Genomic DNA, 19122 nt, shown 5'->3' on the forward strand with positions numbered 1-19122 from the left:
TGTACTATTAGAAATTTTTAGATAATGTAAACCCAGTCAACCTGAATGCACGAATTTTCTCTGTCCACACTGGCTGTATTCAGCCAGGGAGACACCTTTCACAGAGAACGCCCCAGCCTAAGCTAAGAGACAAGAAAAAAGGCTGACAAACTTTGTGACATGTATATCATACTTTTCAGCATGAGAAGGAATATAAAATTTTCTTTCACCTTCTGTTGCTAACACATGCCTCTCTGTCTGTAAAATGGGAATAGAAATCCTCAATCACCAGAGAAGCCTACTGGAAATCTGAATTAGTAGATATATTTGTAAAAATCATAAAAGTAAATAGGTCAATATACAAGCAGTAAGGATTAATGTAATTCAATACTGGACATATCCTCCTGCAACATGAAATACATTAATTCACTTTCTTATTTTATTCATCTGGAATTAATTTAAGAACATAATATTTCTTTGTCAGAGGAATAAGCATGATCTGTATAGAGATCCAAATATAAAAAAAGACAGAAAGCTATCATGTATACATGAACATGCATATACTGATATATCATGCACATTTTTGTGTGTGTGCACCTGCACATGCATGCAGAACCAAAAACAACATTCAGAGAGAAAAGGACAGCAAGGAAAAAGCTGTCAAATGCCAGGAATCAAACATTAAGGGCAATAGACTCCTATAGTTGCCTTTGTTGAAAAGAAGAGGGTAGCACACACCAACACTGCATTATAGGAATGCCAGAGGAGAAGTGGTGACTCTAGCCACCAATTCTTACTCCCATTTTCTCTCCCTTTCTGCCTTCCTCATTATTTTCTAAGAAATAAGAGAAGCTTATTTCTCCTCAGGTACTCAGCCAACTAACCTAAAGTTAACAACATAGATGTATGTAACAGAACAAGGAGTGCAACACTAAGAATAAGTAGGGAAAAGTCAAAAACCACCAGAACAAATAATTAGCTATATGAAGGAAAAATACTTCTTTTCTGCAAAGTGTCTTAAGAATTCAAATATAAAGTTTCAGATATTTGTAATTCAATTTCAGATAAGTTTCCAAACTACAAAAACTTCCATAATGTAGTTACGAAGAGAAATTTTTAACTTTATATATAACCAGCAAAAAAAAGCCAAAGCACTTTTATGGCCATGATGTTTAAGAAAGATCGTCTCTGATTTTTTTTCCCTAGCTAAAGAGAGGAAAACAGTGATTTGATTCCCTGTACATTAAAACCTCAGCAAGGTCTTAAAAAAACCCATAATTTCCTCCTCCCCACCCTGAAGCTTTTTTCCCCTAATATGGAGACATGAAAAATATGCAACAGGGTGACAGAATTTTGCTGGACATGTACAGAGCTCATTGTAGGCAGAGGAACTTCAAAACTTCCTGAACTGTGCAAAGTGGCTCAAGCCTTCAAACCTTGCCACTATACTGAAATGCTTTATGATCATCAGGCTAACTTCTATAATCGAGATACTTTAAGTGCAGAAAATACAGAATGACATGACCAAAAAAAACCCAGCAAACCAATGAACAAACAAAAACCTCACAATATTTGCCTTTGCTGACAGTTAATGAAAACGAAATTTTATTTCAAAGCCTATAGTAGCAGGAGTTGTCAAAAAAGGAAAGTATAAAAATGAGCTTTTTAGAAAAGCAGTGCAAATCATTGCAGCAAAGTAACACAAAAATTGATCTGATTCCTAGTACTTACATATATCTGGAAAATGGTTTTAAAGATAAAATTCATGGTGTGATTTTTCAAATGTCTTCTGTATTTTCTCACCAGGAATTTAAACAGCATTTTATTGTAGAATTCCTATAACAAAGCCTAACTTATCACATAAACAATGCTGACTTTAGTTACAGTACTAAAAAATCTCATTCAGATTTTCTCAGAATGAAAAGAAAAATCAAAAGTAAAAAAAAATCCCAAGCATGAATAAGTTTGAGATTTTATAAAATTGGCACAATTCATGTAAATTATGTCCTTTTTTGTGTACCATTGAAATTGATCTGAAATAGGTTAATGTGATAGTAGGTAATAGTTTTAAATAATGATCTACCTCTAAATTCCACAACTGCCCATTACCCCCATTTTTATATACTCTTCTGTACTTCTGAAGTACAATCAAGCTGTAGTTTTTCAGCATGGCATCTTCCCTAGAACAGATTTCTTCTAAGAGTCCTTAAGTACAGTCTGCATCTCATGCTGGGCTAAGGTTTTGGAAAGACCTGAGTGAGACTACTTCAGCAAAGTTAATTGCCCGCTTATAGATGATCAATTAGCTGTTGCACAGTTTTCCCTGTCTCATCTGGCTCTCCCTAAGCAAGCAAAACACATCCATGTTCTTCCAGGCAACTAAAATTGCTGGTTTGATCTTGTCTCAGCTGTTTCATGCTGCTATAGAAGAGACAAAGGAACTGAGGAGCTGAAAAAAAATGTTTCTGGAGCATGGAAAGAGCACAGGTGGAACTATGGGAGATCTGCCCAGCCCCAAAAGCACAGGGTGCACAGGCAAAGAGAAGGAGGCAATGGGAAGAAAAGGACATAGTTGGAGTGTCATTGCCTGCTGGCAAAACTCCACAGTTTTGTGAGTAGGAACTTACACTAAGCTTCAATTTCAAGCAACCTTTATAACCTGTGGAGTTAGGCTGAGCCCAAATTGGCTGCAATTTAGGAAAGTGAGCAGCAAAGAGGGCACCTCTGTGCCTCCCACTGCCAGAGTTTGAAGACATAACTGTTCAGGAATGCAATTTTTCTCATCTCCTGCCATGCAAAACACCCACCCAAAATCAAGAATGGACACAGTACGAGCACACTCAAAGGTGCGCTGAACAGCCTGGGAGAGGGGAATAAAAGAAGAAAGTAGCGCTAATGAAAATGACAATCAGTTCAATACTGCAGAGATTAGAGAAGAATTACTGTTTCATTAAACAACTCCCAGTTTTCCATACAAGCACTTTTGGAATCCTACCTTTATATCCCCACGAAATGAACTTCCTGAACAATAGAAACTGGAATGGACAATTTATACAGCTTGCTACTGACACTCTGTAATTAGCTAGGTCATTGATGGGAGATGCAGGAGAGCTCTTTCCCTCTCCCTACTCTATCCTGGTCTCTCCTTAAAGTACCTGTAGAAAAGATATGGTCACAATTTTTCACTAAGAACTTTCTGTTAACACAGAAGATATAGAACAAAAGAATCCTCTTGGATTCTTTCTATTGGATTTCTCTCTAAAGAGAGAAGGGAGAGAGAGGAAAGGAGAAGGAAGAGAAGGAAAAGAGAGAAAAACAAGTGATCAAATATCTGAACAAGTCTCAAATATCTGAAATTTGAAGCAAAGGAGTTCTTTCAAAACAAATTTTATGGTGTGACTCGAAGTGATACTAGAAAAAATGGGAAAACAAATCTGTCTCACAGGGAAGATTCTAGCATATTCAAGTTTGATTTTCTCTCCCAAATAATTTTGACTTTACATCAGTTTGCTTTGTTTATGGAATATTCATTCCTCTAAGGAGGCCTGCTGGCTTCAATGATCAATTTCCATGAGCAAACGCTCTCAGATGTGAATATAAGGTGTATGATGTGGTTCCGACTTGTTTGCGTAATTAGACCAGTGGTCCTATGATGAGGTTCAGTATCCAGTCTCTGAGGTGTTGTGACTTAAACCAACAGTAGCTGAAACCCTCTGGTTGCAGGACACCATCTCCTGCAGATACTGAACAAATATCAACAGCTACAGGTAGACTCAAGTTTTGTTGCTGAGAACAAGCCCAGGCAGAGGCAGAAACAGAGGCATGCAGTATTCCACACAGAAACAAGGGACCAGCAAAGGGCAGGGGCTTAAGTGTCTAAGGCAGAATCTTATATCGTTCCCTGCTAGACATTTTTATGTTGCGCAAATCACAGACAGATCACATAATTGAACAACTTAATAAAATATGGCAGAGTTTAACAAGGGACTTCACTACTTAGGCAGATTTTTTTTCCAAGTATCTTTCCTTTTATGTTTTACACAGGAAGTATGCATCAATTCTTTGAGGCTCTTTTCTGTAGATAAATCAGCACCAAGTTAATGGCTTGTAATCCCCAGTATAAGAATCCACTGGCAGTCAACTCTGGAATGTGATACAGAATTACCATCCGCAAAAATCTTCAGACCTCTAGCCATGACTTGGAAAGCCAGTCCTTTTTCCTGCTTTGTAAGTGACGATTGAGACTCCACCTTCCTGCTTCCCATCAGAGCAGCAGCCTGTCCTTTTTGCATCTATTCATTCAACATAATCCATCTTCTTCCCATTCCCTTCCATACTCAGTCTTTGGTGGTCAGAGGAAGGGAATAAATGGATTTAACTAGTGTATAAGCTATTATCAGCAGTGATTGCAAATTTCTTTTCTGCTAGCTCACCATCCCCTATTACAAAGCAATTCTAAAATAATGGAGTCTTCTATGTGCCCCTACATCAGAAAGAGCACTCACTGAGAAGAAAAATATATAACCAAGATCTCTGTGCAAAAGGTTTTCTCCCAGAATTTTGCAGTTTTATAACTTCTTTATCACTTCAATTCATTTATCTAATTAAATTAATTCTAAAACAATTTGTTTTCCAAATCTTTTACTGGCTGGCATCTTCAAATTAATGTGAAGCATTGGCTAGTATATTATTTTTTTACAACTTCTATTAAAGCAGTTTAGAAAAAGATAAATAGAAGAAATTTATTCTTCTTGGAAAAAATATAAAACTCAAAAAAATTTACTTCTACCTCTGCAGTATGAAATTTGTCACTAATCATTTTAAACTATGCCCTTTTATGCTTCTTCCATCTCTTTTAGCTTTCTATGCAGCCCTTTGATGTAACATAGACAGTTTCAGACAAGATTTCAGTTCATCTGGAAAAAAGAAAGCTTTAAGTCTTGAGGCAAAAAGCAGTGTATTTAAAATTTATATACTCCATAATGCCTTTGTTCTGAACTTGAACATCCTGAAAAACTTCTCTTTCTTTTGCTTTCCAACTCTGAAGATCATTTCTTCTCATGGTTTCAGCTTCTTATTATGCAACAGTGACTTTAACTGGTGGTTCCAGCGTTTAAGTACATGCACAGTCATGGCTGACCCTTTCTGATCAATTGCCAATCCATACAGGTTTGACTGATAAAAGAGCCAATTAGATTTAAGCAAATTAAGGGACATCACCAATGTCAACCACTTATTAAACTGAATGCTGAATTCCATGCATACCAAACACTAATGCACCAAGTCCCATTAAGAGTTGAAATCCTAACCCCATTAGTAACTCCAGACCACTACAGGGTAAGGGTCAAAAGGAAGTTTCATATTTATGGATTAACATTTGGATTTAGTTTTTATTTTTTAATCTTTCCAAGAACTCTTGAACCTGCACCGCAATTTTAGTTGAGAGTGAAGATAAAATAAATTCCTTATTTCTAAGATACTTTTTTTTGAGTGTTGACTTTAAGCATGGCAAATCAGCTTGATAAGAAATTAAGATATATTTGATCAGACAACACTAAGGATTTGGTGTGCTTTATATTGTGTGCAATGTGTTTCAAAACTAAAAAAAAAGGAACAAAACAAATCCATGTAGGAAAAAAATTGTATCATAATTGTAAAACAGTGATCAGCAATAACTTAAAAATGGAATACTCCTTTGTTCTCTATCACTCTCCCACTTAGACAATCTTCCATCAAGCTCCATGAACTACTCCTCACAGTGTAGATTTCTTAAACAGTATTTTTTCAGTACCCTTTAAAAGAGAATGATTTATTTTAACACTCATTAAAAGGTGGTGCTTTTATACATAATGAGACCTTCTTTATTTTTTGATCAAACAAAACTTCTGTTTAAGTGAAATCTTGGCCATTCAAGTAAAAAATAAAATTCTTTCTCATTTAAGCAGTATCTAGATTTCATTAAATGATTTAGAAAGTGTGAAGGCACTGAATACTGCTCAGTGTAGTATTGCTCTTATAATTTAGCATGCAATGGAATTGTGTAACACTCAAAGGCTCATTATAATAAACATCACAGTAAAGCAAACATACATTGTCCTAGATACATGTGTGTCTGTACATGTGTACACATATAGCCAAAACACAGCATGTGAGAGAGCACTCCTCTCATATGCACTGCTTCATTTATTATTCATTTCTCTACAGATCACAGTCCACTGGACAATAGTATGGAAGATTTCTTTAATAACTCTCACTGCTAATTTAATTCTACTTAAACACACATATCCTAGTGAATGCCACATGCTTTTCAGCATGATTTTATGTGTAAATCAGGATAATATGTTTTCAGATCATTAACTAAAAGGAAGCATGAACTAAAACCTATTTAACCAATGAGGTATTGCTTTTAAACTACCACAAGGTCATAAAGAAGATAATTTCAAAGCTATAAGTTTTCTAATTGTAATCAACAACAATCTAATGGTAAAAGAAAGTGTATCTTAATGGCTGTCATAAACTTGTGCACATCCTTGCTTATCTTTAAAGATTCTTTACTTTGTCATGTGGTGAAATTTTCACTACCAAGTTTTGCTAAGCAAAATTGAAATGTGACACTGGAGCTAGAAATATCAGTGTCTTACTTCTCAGTCTTAAATGAGCAATAAAACTCAGATGCAGTTTTATTATTGTATGAGAATGTATATTTGGTAATAGTAGGTGCAACTTGGCAACTGGATTGGAAAAGTATAAAATGTGATGGGAATTGCCTTTCCTTGTTCCTCACTAATCTGTAGTCTGTATTAAACTCTGTATTGTATTTACTCACTTTTCTGAAGTCCCCAAACTCAATCCGTTTGCAAGCAAGTTGTTTCAAGTCTGTGTTTTTGAGCTGTAAGGTTTATTATTTTTCTTTCTTTTTCTTTTTTTTGCTTTTCTTTTCTTTTGTTTTCAAATTGTACATATGTCCCTCTACACTGTTCTTGTTCAACAGCTACACCACACATCTCTCAAAAACAAGTCTTCTTGTACTCTCACTTAAAAATTCAAAATTGCCTTAAATAAATTTTATAAATTAACATTTATTTAACAAAAACTGATTAGTTAAGGTGTCCATGAAAAGAAAATGGAAAAGTAGCACATCTATATCAGCTATAAATGTAGGTTTTCTTGAAAAGAAACCAAACAACAACAAAACCACAAAACAAATCATTGTAAAATGTTTAGGGCGCATTTGCTGAATTCTTTTATTTCAAATTGTATGAAGATAATATCCAGACTGGCCTACAGCCTAATTCACTGTAAATCAGTGCACTTATTCAATTGTAATTGAATTTACTACAGCTACATTATTTTGTGGATTCTGGCTCAATATATTGCCAATGGATTATATTACTATTATTAAACAAATTCTCTAAGTCTATCCAGTAAGTGATCCTTGTGCGCACTTACAACTTTTACTCTAAAACAGATTACAAAATGTAGGTGATTCTCTCTGTATTCTTGGGCTAGATTAGCTGTCCATGCCAAAATACACCACCATTCACAGAAAAAAAATGAAGTACATAATGCACTTCTCACCTTCATAATATGCTAACTACACAACGATGTATTTTCATTTTCTAGCTCTTTAATGGAACAAAGTGACAAATTAGAAGCCAAAAAGAACAATTTTGTGAGTAAGAACTACTAATACAAACATATTCTTCTGAACTTCAGTCCTCAGCTGTGGTAATAAATAATGTTTTGTTGAACAGAGTGTTTGTGTAATTGTTACATGCACAGAAAAAGCATTTTTTCATACTTACCTCCTGGAGGCATGACTATGGTTATAACATCACTTATCAAGCTGCCCTGGCTGTTGGATGCATTCACTTGTACTGTGTAGTTAGAAAATGGAATCAGTCCTTTAATGGGTACCCATATATTGAATTCCTTGCTGCTGCACAGCACCCGAGTATCATTTACAATAGAATAATTAGCATTATCTGTTATGGAAAAACAAGAGGGGGAGGGAAAAAACAAATGTTAGACCTTACATATGCTACATTTCACTGTCTTTATGAACCAAGTCTTATTTCTATTCAAATGAAGATTTGTCATCTATAGCAGTAACACACACACATTTTTGGTCTGTTGGGAAGAAAAAATATTATTCACGATTTCTTCTCCTTTTGCCAACAGTTTGTGGCATTTGTAAATCTTGGAAAATAAACAAATCACTAGATGAACCAGCCAGTTGCAAAGCTGATTGCTATATACAGCAAACAGAAGTTCCAGAATGAATGGTTCTGTGATAATTACAGATTCCAAACATTAATGATCATTCTTATCCCCATGAAACACTGGGTAAGACTGGCAAAACTTTTCAAATTTTCTAGAAAAATGCTTAACTTAGGAGTTGATAAGAAAATTCCATTGCATGCATAATAGTCATCTGCAGTAACAGAGGCTTTCCAGCATGGCCTGCAGCTCTCTCAAAGACAAAACAAGGATGTGAAGTACTCAGTTTATCAGTTGAAATCATCAGAGGACACCACAACAACCTACATGTCCTTTGCAACCCTTTTAAGATCTCAAACTTAAGATAAGACAATATTCTACCCCACAAAAATAAAAAACCCAAAACCTTTCCAAAATACATAGTTTGACTAAAAAATAAAAAATTATATGTCAAGCAACATTTTTTTGACTTAATGAAGACCTGTCACATATCTCAGAGCCAAGCTGACTCACTTAAATATCATCATATATTTTGAGTATATGAAGTACTATATAAACGATTAATAATGTTATTAGTCATCATTCCATGAGGATATCTCACACTGAAATAAATGAAAATTCTGTATTACAAACAACAGCAGAATCACTCAAGTCTAAGACTGCAGGTATGAGAATGAGAATAAAATGACTGTAACAATAAAAATATTGTAAATCAATTAAGACCTTGTCACAGCTAGAAGATCCAATATTTACATCTGAATCTTTGACAAAATCTAAATAAGAATAACAAAAAACCTAGAAAAATCAACCTTTTAATTAATTTTTAAGGGATACTCATTGGACTTATTCATTTTGATGCAAGCTTCAAATGAACCATTAAAACTGCAATGCTATTAAATCAGAAATAATTTTGCAAATATTCCATGTTTCTATGATGTGCACTATGGAGCACTTGCAGTACATTTCAGTCATGCTTTACATTACATTTTACCATGGATGAGCAACCTGGATTTTCCTCTAATTTGGGGATTCCTACGAACAACTTAGTTCACTTATGGTACAAATCCAAGCCCTTCCTTTATTTTGGTGTTTATGAACTACACTGGTGTTTTCAGTTATTCTATTGGTAACATACAAAAAGCTTATTTCTTGAGGTTTTGGGGATGGGGATAGGTTTGAAAAACTCATTTTTATAAATCTGCCTTATAGCCTAGTCCCTCATTCCTCAAATTCTACCTGAATTGCGCCCTACCATAGCACCAGACAACCCAAACAGACAAAAGAAGTGTGAAGGTAGAATGATTTAATGAAGCTTGATGGATTCATTTTGGATTTCACTTAAGTTTATCTAAGAGACCCTGTTTTAGGTACAACAATGGACGCAAAGCTTCTTTACATGCAAGAACAACAACCACATTTTACACATTCCGCATACAGAATCCTGCAGAAGCAAAGTTATTTTGTCTGAGATCACTCTTATGTACACAGGCTACTCAACCAGCACTAGAAAAATGCATCTGCTATACTTGATCTCAGCTTTTAAATTGTATATCAAACCCTCCATTTGCACCTTTGTGAAACAGTCCCAGTGTGTGATATAGGAGAAGATACAATCCTACAAAGCCTATTTTTCCTATTATCTATCACAGTTTCTGTAATAATTATGATTTATTATTTGTCAAGATCACGCAACAATATTTGACATATACATTCTTAAGGTCCTAGGGACATTAAAAACTTAAGGACTCAGCTAGCTGTGGAAAAAAAAAAGATGCATTTTTCAAACATTTCACTTCCAGTATCTGGGAAAGTTTAAAAACACAGTGTTAACAGATCAGCACAGAGGCTAGAGTCAAACCTCAAGCATAAAAGAAATTTGTCTAGCAGCAATTTATATATGCCAAATTCATGTGAAAATTAAACTTCTTCTATCAACAGTATGGATTTAACTTGTTAATATTTTAATTTCATCTACCTGAGCCTGGCAGGAAACCATGTACTTCCTCTGCTGATATTTTTATTCCATTATCAATCTTTCTTCCAATGGCTAACTATACTATATTTTAGAAGTACAGTTTTGAGAAACAGAAAACGAATTAAAAGGATAACACTCTATTCCAAGTTGCCTGGATAACAACATTAATATACAGTAATTATACAATTAGTTGTAGCATTAAATTCTAGTTATAGCAGAGTGATTACTCGGCAATTATAAGAAGTATATAATTACTCAATAATTAGGAGAAGTATGTAATTACATAACCATTTTATTCAGCTCAAAAATGAACTTGCAAATTTACAATGAGATAGACAACATAGCAGCTCAAAATTTTTTATTGCTCCTAATAAAAAGCCAAAGAGTAGTTTCGAGTTTCCTAGCCCAAATTTTACACAGACAAAAGGTGTTTTATCCTAATTCACAGAGAAGGAACTTACTGCTGCTGGCAAGTAAAATATTAGAAGAACATTTTTAAAATGCAGGTCTGGCTGCAGCTGACTGGCAATATGCAGCTTTGCCACTTCTCACTGCCTAAACTGTGCTTTCAGTGGGCCGGAAAATGCAGACACATAGGTTCAGCCTGACAGAAAGCGATACAGTGATAACCCCGTCATATCATTCCATGCCATTCCTGCCCAGACTGCCTCAGTGTGGACCCAATTTGTGAGTAAAAGTGGATGAGGCTTCCCGTTTTTCCAATTTTCCTGTGTGTTTTTCTCTCCATCTGCTCACAAGTCCCACTGTAGCCCACCAGCTAGTCCATTGCAGATCTAAACAGCAGTCGCCTCAGACAGTGGTAAAGTCCTACTGAAGTTCTGAAGTTCTACTTCAGACAAGTGGTTCACATCAGAACACCCCTAAAGGGGCAGAAAACAAACTCCTAGACAGCTCACCACATCCATGAACACTTAATGTATGCAAACACCTGCACAAAAAGTTGAATCCTGACAGGAGAGGGCTCAGAGACACTATTTTCTATACCCTCTTAAAAAATCTAAGTCCTTTGCAGCGTGAAGGGCTTCCCCAAGCTCCTTAATCTTTCCATATTTTTGCATAGTTATGGTTTTGTTCTTTTACTAGCCTTCCTCCTCAGTTCTCCATATCTCCCCAAAATTATCTGAGGGACTTCCTTGCCTAAGGCTAATTGAGAAATAATTCTGCTGTTCCCAGTTTATTCCTAGTTTATACCAGATTAAATAAAGTATGTCAGTTTTTCAGGAAAAGATCCATGTGAAGAAATGAGGGCTAAAGAATGTCCATAAATATACTTAAAAATTATGTATAATTGAAACAAAGTCAAGGAATAAAGCATGCCTGCATTAAAAAGACACACAAATGTATGTATTGCATTCAAAAATCACTGTTTAAAACTGCTAAGCTTCAAAGAGCACTCTAGCTGGTGAGTATCTGCACTTGAAGGTTCAGGATGGTTTTGAGTGGACACTCCGCAGGGAACTCCCAAGCAGAGGTGCATTCCTGTTACTGAGCACTACTGTAAATAGGTGAATTAAGTTCCTGTGAGCCAGTGGTGTGTAAATTACTGCTGTCCTGGGTCCGTCATCCTATGGGGTTCACTAGATTGAAATAACATAAATGGGTATCCTTTTCCATTCTTGTTATAATCATTGTCACAAGAATTTTAATGCCTCATATATTCCATAATTTTTTTCTGTGTGCTGTACTGCTCTGACCTTTTCAATATTCTGTAATTTGACTGGCTGGCGATTTCAAGTTCTCTCCTTTTTACAGCCTTATTAACTTGTGGAGAAGAGGTGAAATGCACAACCAATCAGAATACATAATATTGCAAAGGTCACAGCAGCACAGTATAGCATCAGCAGACACAGAATACTGTATATTAGTCATTAGCATCCTGATATCTTATTCATGTGACAAAGGTTGTAAGGAGCACACGAAATGCTACAACATGAAACTACTCTCGTGGTAAAGAAATACTACAAACTAAACACATTCATCTTACATTTAAGAACTTTCCCCCCCACCAAAGCTGGCACATTTAAAAGTACTCTTTCCATCAGGATCAAAATTTATGTTTTTAAGGGAAAAGGTAATAAATTGAGATGTTTCCTTTTTATGTATTAAACAGAGAAAGTCACAAATTTCACAAGTGTGGGCAAATACCAAGTAATTCTATTAGTATCACTGCATTTGTGATTAATATCAATCCATACTTTACATATAGTTCCATTATGTCCTATAACCTTTTTAACATTACAGATAATGTTGCCCTACAATATTCAAGCAAACAGAAGTAGAACTATTACCACTGTAGAAGACTACTCAAAGACTAAAGGTAGCAAAAATCCAGCTCAAGGGACAGTTCACGTGAGGATGTATACAAAAATTACCCAGTTAACTATCTCAAACACTTACAGTTGTTTTTATGGCTGCTTTATATAACTGAGCATACAGAGGCTAAGCCTTGTACCTTGGGCCACAGGAAAAGTTAATATCAGATCAGAATAGCAAACCAAAAATGAAACAAGGACTCACTTTTTCGGCCCTTTTCCCTAGAACTCATCCTCATTGTCATCAGCTTCTGTCCCTATTTGAGACACAGCTAATTTGTCTCTGGCACCATGTCTTTGGAGGAAATTCTGTAAATATACACACTTTGTGTCTCAGCTCATCCTTTTGTCCATTAGTTTTGCTTATTCTTCAGCCTCGTTAATTACCACAAAAGCTACTTTCCTCCCAGCTAAGATTTTTCTTTTCTCCCTCTCTTCCTTTTCCATTGTTTCTAATGGAGTATACAGAATAAAAAAATATCACTTTGCATTAGTTTGATTATCCCAGTAGAAAACCTAAAATACAAAGCTAAAATAGCTAAAATACTTCCTTGGCATTATTGGCAACTCTCTTTCCTTAAGAACTGTAAGAATGAGCTGTTCTCAAATTGTCATCTCAATTGTTATATTGACTTGTGAAGTAGTGAGGCTTTGATGTCATACCCCCCTTTTCAACAAACTATTGGGTGCTTTTTGCATTTTGAGATGAGGTTGGTTTTTATGTTTTGGCATTCTGTTTCAGAGGAATTTTTTTGATTTGTTTTTTCTTTCTTTTTTTTTTTTTTTTAGATGAGAACACTGCTGATTTTTTTGCCTCAATGTCTTGAACCAGTATTTATTCCCTTTCTCCTGAGCTGACACATGTATTGTTCTGATGAACACATCATGGTCACAGTCCGTTAAACTGAGTTCAAAACTTAAAGACTCCCTTAACACATGAAAACTTCACTCTCGTGGGCTAGGAGGAGTTGCTGAATAAGTCAAAATGGGTAATTTAAAAGCACTGTGGGAAACTGGAAAAATTATGAATCCAAAATATTAATTTTCCTGTAAATAAGAAGAGTTTCACATTATCTGTATTAAAAAGCTTTATCTTCTTCCTTTTTCCCTGGGAATTAAAAGAAGCCTTTAGTTTTAAAACTGAAAAATGGAAAATATTTGAAGAACAAGATCAAAATCTGTGTTGATATGTACTGCAGAAATCCGAAATCTAAAAGACCCATTTTCTGACCAGAAGTTTCGGACTGGTACTCAAGTCATCGCTCAAAGAGGCTTCTTACAGACTCCGATTTGGTAGAGCTATCTTAGACTGTCTTGAGATGTACAGAATGTGTACACTGTCTGTGGAATCCCTGGAAAGGGATTCCTCCTCTCTATTCAGCCTAGTGAGACACATCTGGAGAGTTCATCTCATTCTGGGATACCCAGCATAACACAGATCTGGACTTACTGGAGTGGAGTCCATGCAGAGATGATTAAAGCCTTGAAGAATATGTCACACGAAATGGGTTTGAGAGAACTGAGTTTGTTCAGGCTCAAGAAGAGGAGGAAGGATATTAAATATGTGTAAAATTAAGAATATCTGTTGTGAGGGCATAAAGTAGCCATACATTTCTCAGCAATATATAGCAGCAGAACTAAAGGCAACAAGTACATACAGAAAATACACTAAATTCTGTTTAAACCTAAGAAAAAACTTTCTTTACTTTGACATTGGTCAAACACTGGAACAAGCTGCTCAGAGTCTCCAACTTTGGTGATTCTTAGAAGCCAGCTGGACACTGTCCTGGGCAATGTGTTCCAACCAACTCTGCTTGGTGAAGACAACTTGAACTGGTTGTTCCCTAGAGGTGCTCTCTGACCTCAGCTGTTATGTGATTCCATGAAAATTTTCAGAACACTTCAAGAACCCTAAGGCAAAGCAGGGGTAATCATTATGATGAAAGCATGTTCCTGTCAGTAGAAATAAGTGATTATTAGTGTTACAAACACTAAGTAATGTGCATTTATGTGCTCATTAATTCTACGGACTGAAATATGAATAAAGCCCACAGCTTGATGTGAGAGATAATACAAGAATGTTAGCACAGACCCCATGGATGGTTAATGACTGCAGCCAAGATTAGGCTGTCTTGATGGCAGGCAGGAAAGAACCTTTAGTGGGTGGTCTCATCTACCCTTTGGAGCTTTCAGTTCAGTGCCATGAGGCTTTGAACTAAAAAACCTCTGCAATTGTTGATGAAGCTGCCAAGAAGAAACCTTTTTGATGTGAATTACTGTTTTAGTTTTTCTCATTACTCTTTCATAAACACAGAAACATCTAATGAGTCTTGCAGCTGAGTCAATCTCATTTAGACCTTCCAGTTAAAACAGTGTTTTCAGTATAGAGTTAAATCTCTGCTGTAATTATATTCATCTCTACTGTAACTCGATTTTTCTGCAATAGCACCAATGGGCATCAGTCCTGGACCCCCCATACTGCACACTGTACAGAGTGTTTTAGAGACACACAGTAAGAACACAGCCCATGACCTAAACCAAACTCTCTGGGTTTCCAAAAGATTTCCGGTGTCCAAGCACTGTTGACCTGATATGAACAGGAGGAAGAGTCCCAGCACAGTTTAGTAGTCAAAGTGGCAAAACATCACATTTGACACAAGACATCAAACAGCAAAGGCATTTGCTACACTTGCAGTCTTAAGATTATGAGAAAGCATATAGCTACTGAGTTCATCCATTTTGTTTGAGGGGTTTTATAGACAAATTATGAGACTTTATCAAGTTTACTTCATGAGATATTATATACACTAAAAAAAATAAAATAACTCAGAAACAGCTTTTAAACCTTCAAGTTTGCTTTTCCATGGTTAGAACATTCTTTCTCTAGCTGCAGCAGTACATAAATGGAGATTATCACAGTATCTGGTTTCTGAATCTATGCCCATAATTCATGGATGCCAATAAGAATTTTCCATTCTCCAGGGACACTATCAGAAGGAGACTAGCTAAACACACAGAGCAGAACTTGGAGTCTCAAATCCATAATCAAATATCTAGATTGATTGTGTCACTTGCACTTGTATTGATTTCAATTGGAGCAGCTGACCCAAGGGAATAATAAAAATGTGGAATAAAACTGATTTATGAGAAGAAAATAAATCCTTTTGTGAGTGGTAATGAATTGGCACTATTTAACCCTTTCAATCACAGAGGGAGAACACTATTTATTTTTTCAGAATGCTGAGTTAGCCAAAAGAAGTCATATAAAAAAAGTCAATACTGTCAAATGCCATTACACTTAGTTGTAATACTTTGTAAGGAATGAAGCTCTAAATTTGATCTAGGATTTTTGTTTGACATATGACATTCTTTTGGTTTTTTCAGTCACCTTTCATTAGGCATCATAAGTGATGCACTTGTAGATTGAAAGAACCACAGAATCACTCAGTTGACTGTTTTTTGTAGTTATAAATTACCTCCCTCTAGACTATTTAGGGCAAAAACATGCAGAGTAACACAAACAGCCACACAATTATGCCTATAAAAGGATGACCTATCATAGTGATCTTTCTAGAAACTGGAAAACTAGAAACTTACATAATCAAAAGATAATTTGATTCCCCATTATAAAGTGCAAAGAAAAACTTCATCAAAAGCTTGTCAAAACCCAGTTTCCAACATGTTTTCACTACCTGAGAAAACAGATGGGGTTTATATTAGTCTCTAAAGAAAAGTTTATTTGTTTGAAGCCAATATGTAGAAATATTCAAACTCAATTTCTTTATCTGTGGAAGCTCTAGTCAGATTGTATGTATCTTGTTTGGGTTATGTCATTGACATTAATCATACTGTGTTTAATGCCATAAATTGGATTTTTGCATTTAGCAGTTACCATAGATACTAAGCACAGTCAATGTAGTCTTCATGTGGGTTAAAAACTCTGGAAGACATTCATTAACTAAAAGACTGTTTTTGTAGGAAAACTGATTGGCAAATTCCTTTTTACTCAATACTGTTTACCAGAGCCATCCCTAGAAGTGTGCTATTATTCCCTAGACTATTCCAGGGGTGTAGAAGCAGTCTTGGAGCCAATGCTGCTATAGACAGTCACTAAGAATTTCAGCCTGTTAAGAACTGATATTACATTCCTCACAAAAATGGGGTTCAGCCCTTTGTGTCAGCTTTATAAAATGAAACAAAATAAATTACAAAGTACAAGACAGATAACGTACATGTGACAAAAAACATAACTATGGGAATAGAATGATGCAGAAGAACAATTAAAACACTATGTGGTCTGATGCTAGAGTCTTCACCAAAGAATGGTCAGATGTAGGAATTAGAGAGTGACTTTACTTTTGCTTTCCTTAGAGACACCTACATTAAGGAAAAGAAAAAACAGTGTACCTGATACTGACAGGAATTATACTATTAGATGGTGTATTGTGAAGCTGTTCAAAACCTGCTGAAGGTCGACTAAACATTACTCAATAGTCATCCTGAATTTCACGCAAAACCATGAGTTTTCTAGCCAGGCAAATCAAAATTTAAATGCCCTACATTTCCAAGGCAAAATATCCCTAACTCCTGCTCTGGTGAACAGATTAAATATGGCTATTTGAAAATGGGTTATGCATCCTCTTTGTTGCCCCCCCTCAAATGTCTTTAGGACTGGTAAGTGTTGTAGGACTGTAGCTAGAACTAAGAAGACAGACAAAATGAGAGAGGAAGGGGATGAAATATAAAAAAAATCTCCTTAATGGCTGGTTTGGAAAAGCAGCTAAGGGCTTCCACAAGCATATCCCACATATAGGAGTTTCATTACCCATTCTCAAGCCTTCAGTACAAGACAGGCTAGGAACTTCAAGTGGCTTCAGCATTCCTTTCCCCACTTCCCTTGCTGTCTGCAGGTGGTATCTTCCCCTAGCAGTTATTGCTTTTTGCACTTGGTTGATTTTTAACACTCCCTTTCGGACATTCTGTTTAGAGAGGGTACTGAAAGTATTGGGTACACTGTGCCAAGTTCAAGACTATAAGAGGAACTTTCTTACAGAAGTAAAATGAGTAGCTGGTCTGAGTTTTACTCTATTTACTCATATATATAGTAAACATTAAAGTAAAAAGGTTAGATGGGCAGCAGTCTGATGTATACATGCAAAAGTCAACATTTTTATGCTGTATTCTGCTGTTAGAATTCTCCACTTAACCAGGAGAATGTGTGTGATGCAATGAACCTTTCTGGTACACCATCTCCAAATAAGCAGAGTAGGCAGATAAAGAATTTTTTTTTCCTTACAAAAATACCTCATTAACTATCCTGCTGGAAGTATGGACCTTAGATAATGTGTCATCAAAATAAGTTATACTAAGTATTATAAAAACCCTCAAGAAACAAAAAACCCCAAAACCCCAAACTGAAAATAACACACATTGATTTCTACATTCATAAGCAACAGAGTTCTGAGTATAACCCCGCAACTTCATGTTATGAAACTCCCTAAGGACATACAGTTAATTAAGGATTCTCTTTAGGTCAAACTTGCATTCAAATGCATCACAACATCTTGGGGGCTACAGATTTGGATTAATTTTGAGCTAATGCAGTCATCTGACAGAGGTAGGACGATAAGAATTTACTCCAAATCTCTCCTCTGGAAAAGGGGTAATATCTGATTCATCCTGTCCTAGAACTTAATTTCAGATACCCAGATGTAATTAAAAATGACCCTGTATTCTATCTGGACCAACCTGAGAATAAATATAATGAATGAGGAAACTACTTGGAGGAAATAATCTTGACTCTGTCACCTTTCCTTCCCCTCAAATCCTCTGAAAATTGGAAGTGTGTCAGATAACAAGAACCCTAACTACTCTTGAAGACGGAAAAGCTGTTTGTGATCTGGTAGCATTAGTATTTTATGGCTTGGAATAACCAATTGCAAACCAAATTCCTTGTTTAGGCTCCTCCCAAGTAGATACTGGGCCTTAAATGACTTAAGACAAAGCAAGTTGTCATTGCATTTTATTGAGTCTAAGCAATGATGCCTGAGCACCGCAGAACTGGGACAGAGCCCTCATTCCTAGTCCTGCTTCAGCTGTTTGCTGGAAACAAATACTTTTCTGGAAAATTAGAGCATACCTATACAGAAAAGCCCAAATAAAGCTCCTTCCTGTTTTTTAACAAGTACTTTCACAGAGAAAGGTTTTCAGAAAAATGAAAAGCTGAATTGAAAAATGAAGGCAATTGATACAGATATTTCCCTTGAATATATTGGTAAATCACAGCCAAACTACAGAAAAATCCATTATAAGTATCCTCCTCTATTGTCAGATAATCCAAACCATCTCCTGCTGAACTACATTTCACACTGGCAGTGACCTTTTCCATCAGTTTATGATAGTATTTGCTTGACTTTCAATTTAGTTATTGATAATGTTAACAGGTACACACTATTTACCAACACCTTGCCAAGCCATCATCTTAAAAGAAGAAAACTATCAGCAGTAACAGAATTAAACAGCAATGAAAAAACAGGCTATTCATTACAAAACATTTATGTTGGAATCAAAAGTCAGGAATTTAGACACATTACAGCTAAAACATTCTCTCTTGCT

The 19122-nt window shown here is 35.7% G+C and overlaps 1 protein-coding gene across 1 annotated transcript in view; it reads right to left on the minus strand.

Moving 5' to 3' along the window:
• The window catches only part of USH2A (usherin), a 369679-nt gene that overhangs the window by 145159 nt on the left and 205398 nt on the right, over nt 1–19122 (minus strand). Inside the window, exon 37 of the mRNA XM_058835000.1 lies at nt 7785–7964. Within this exon, the coding sequence (XP_058690983.1) occupies nt 7785–7964 (180 nt within the window). The remainder of the gene's footprint in view (nt 1–7784; nt 7965–19122) is intronic.

The sequence above is a fragment of the Poecile atricapillus genome, chromosome 3 (genome assembly GCF_030490865.1).
Source record: "Poecile atricapillus isolate bPoeAtr1 chromosome 3, bPoeAtr1.hap1, whole genome shotgun sequence".
Taxonomy (NCBI): Eukaryota; Metazoa; Chordata; class Aves; order Passeriformes; family Paridae; genus Poecile; species Poecile atricapillus.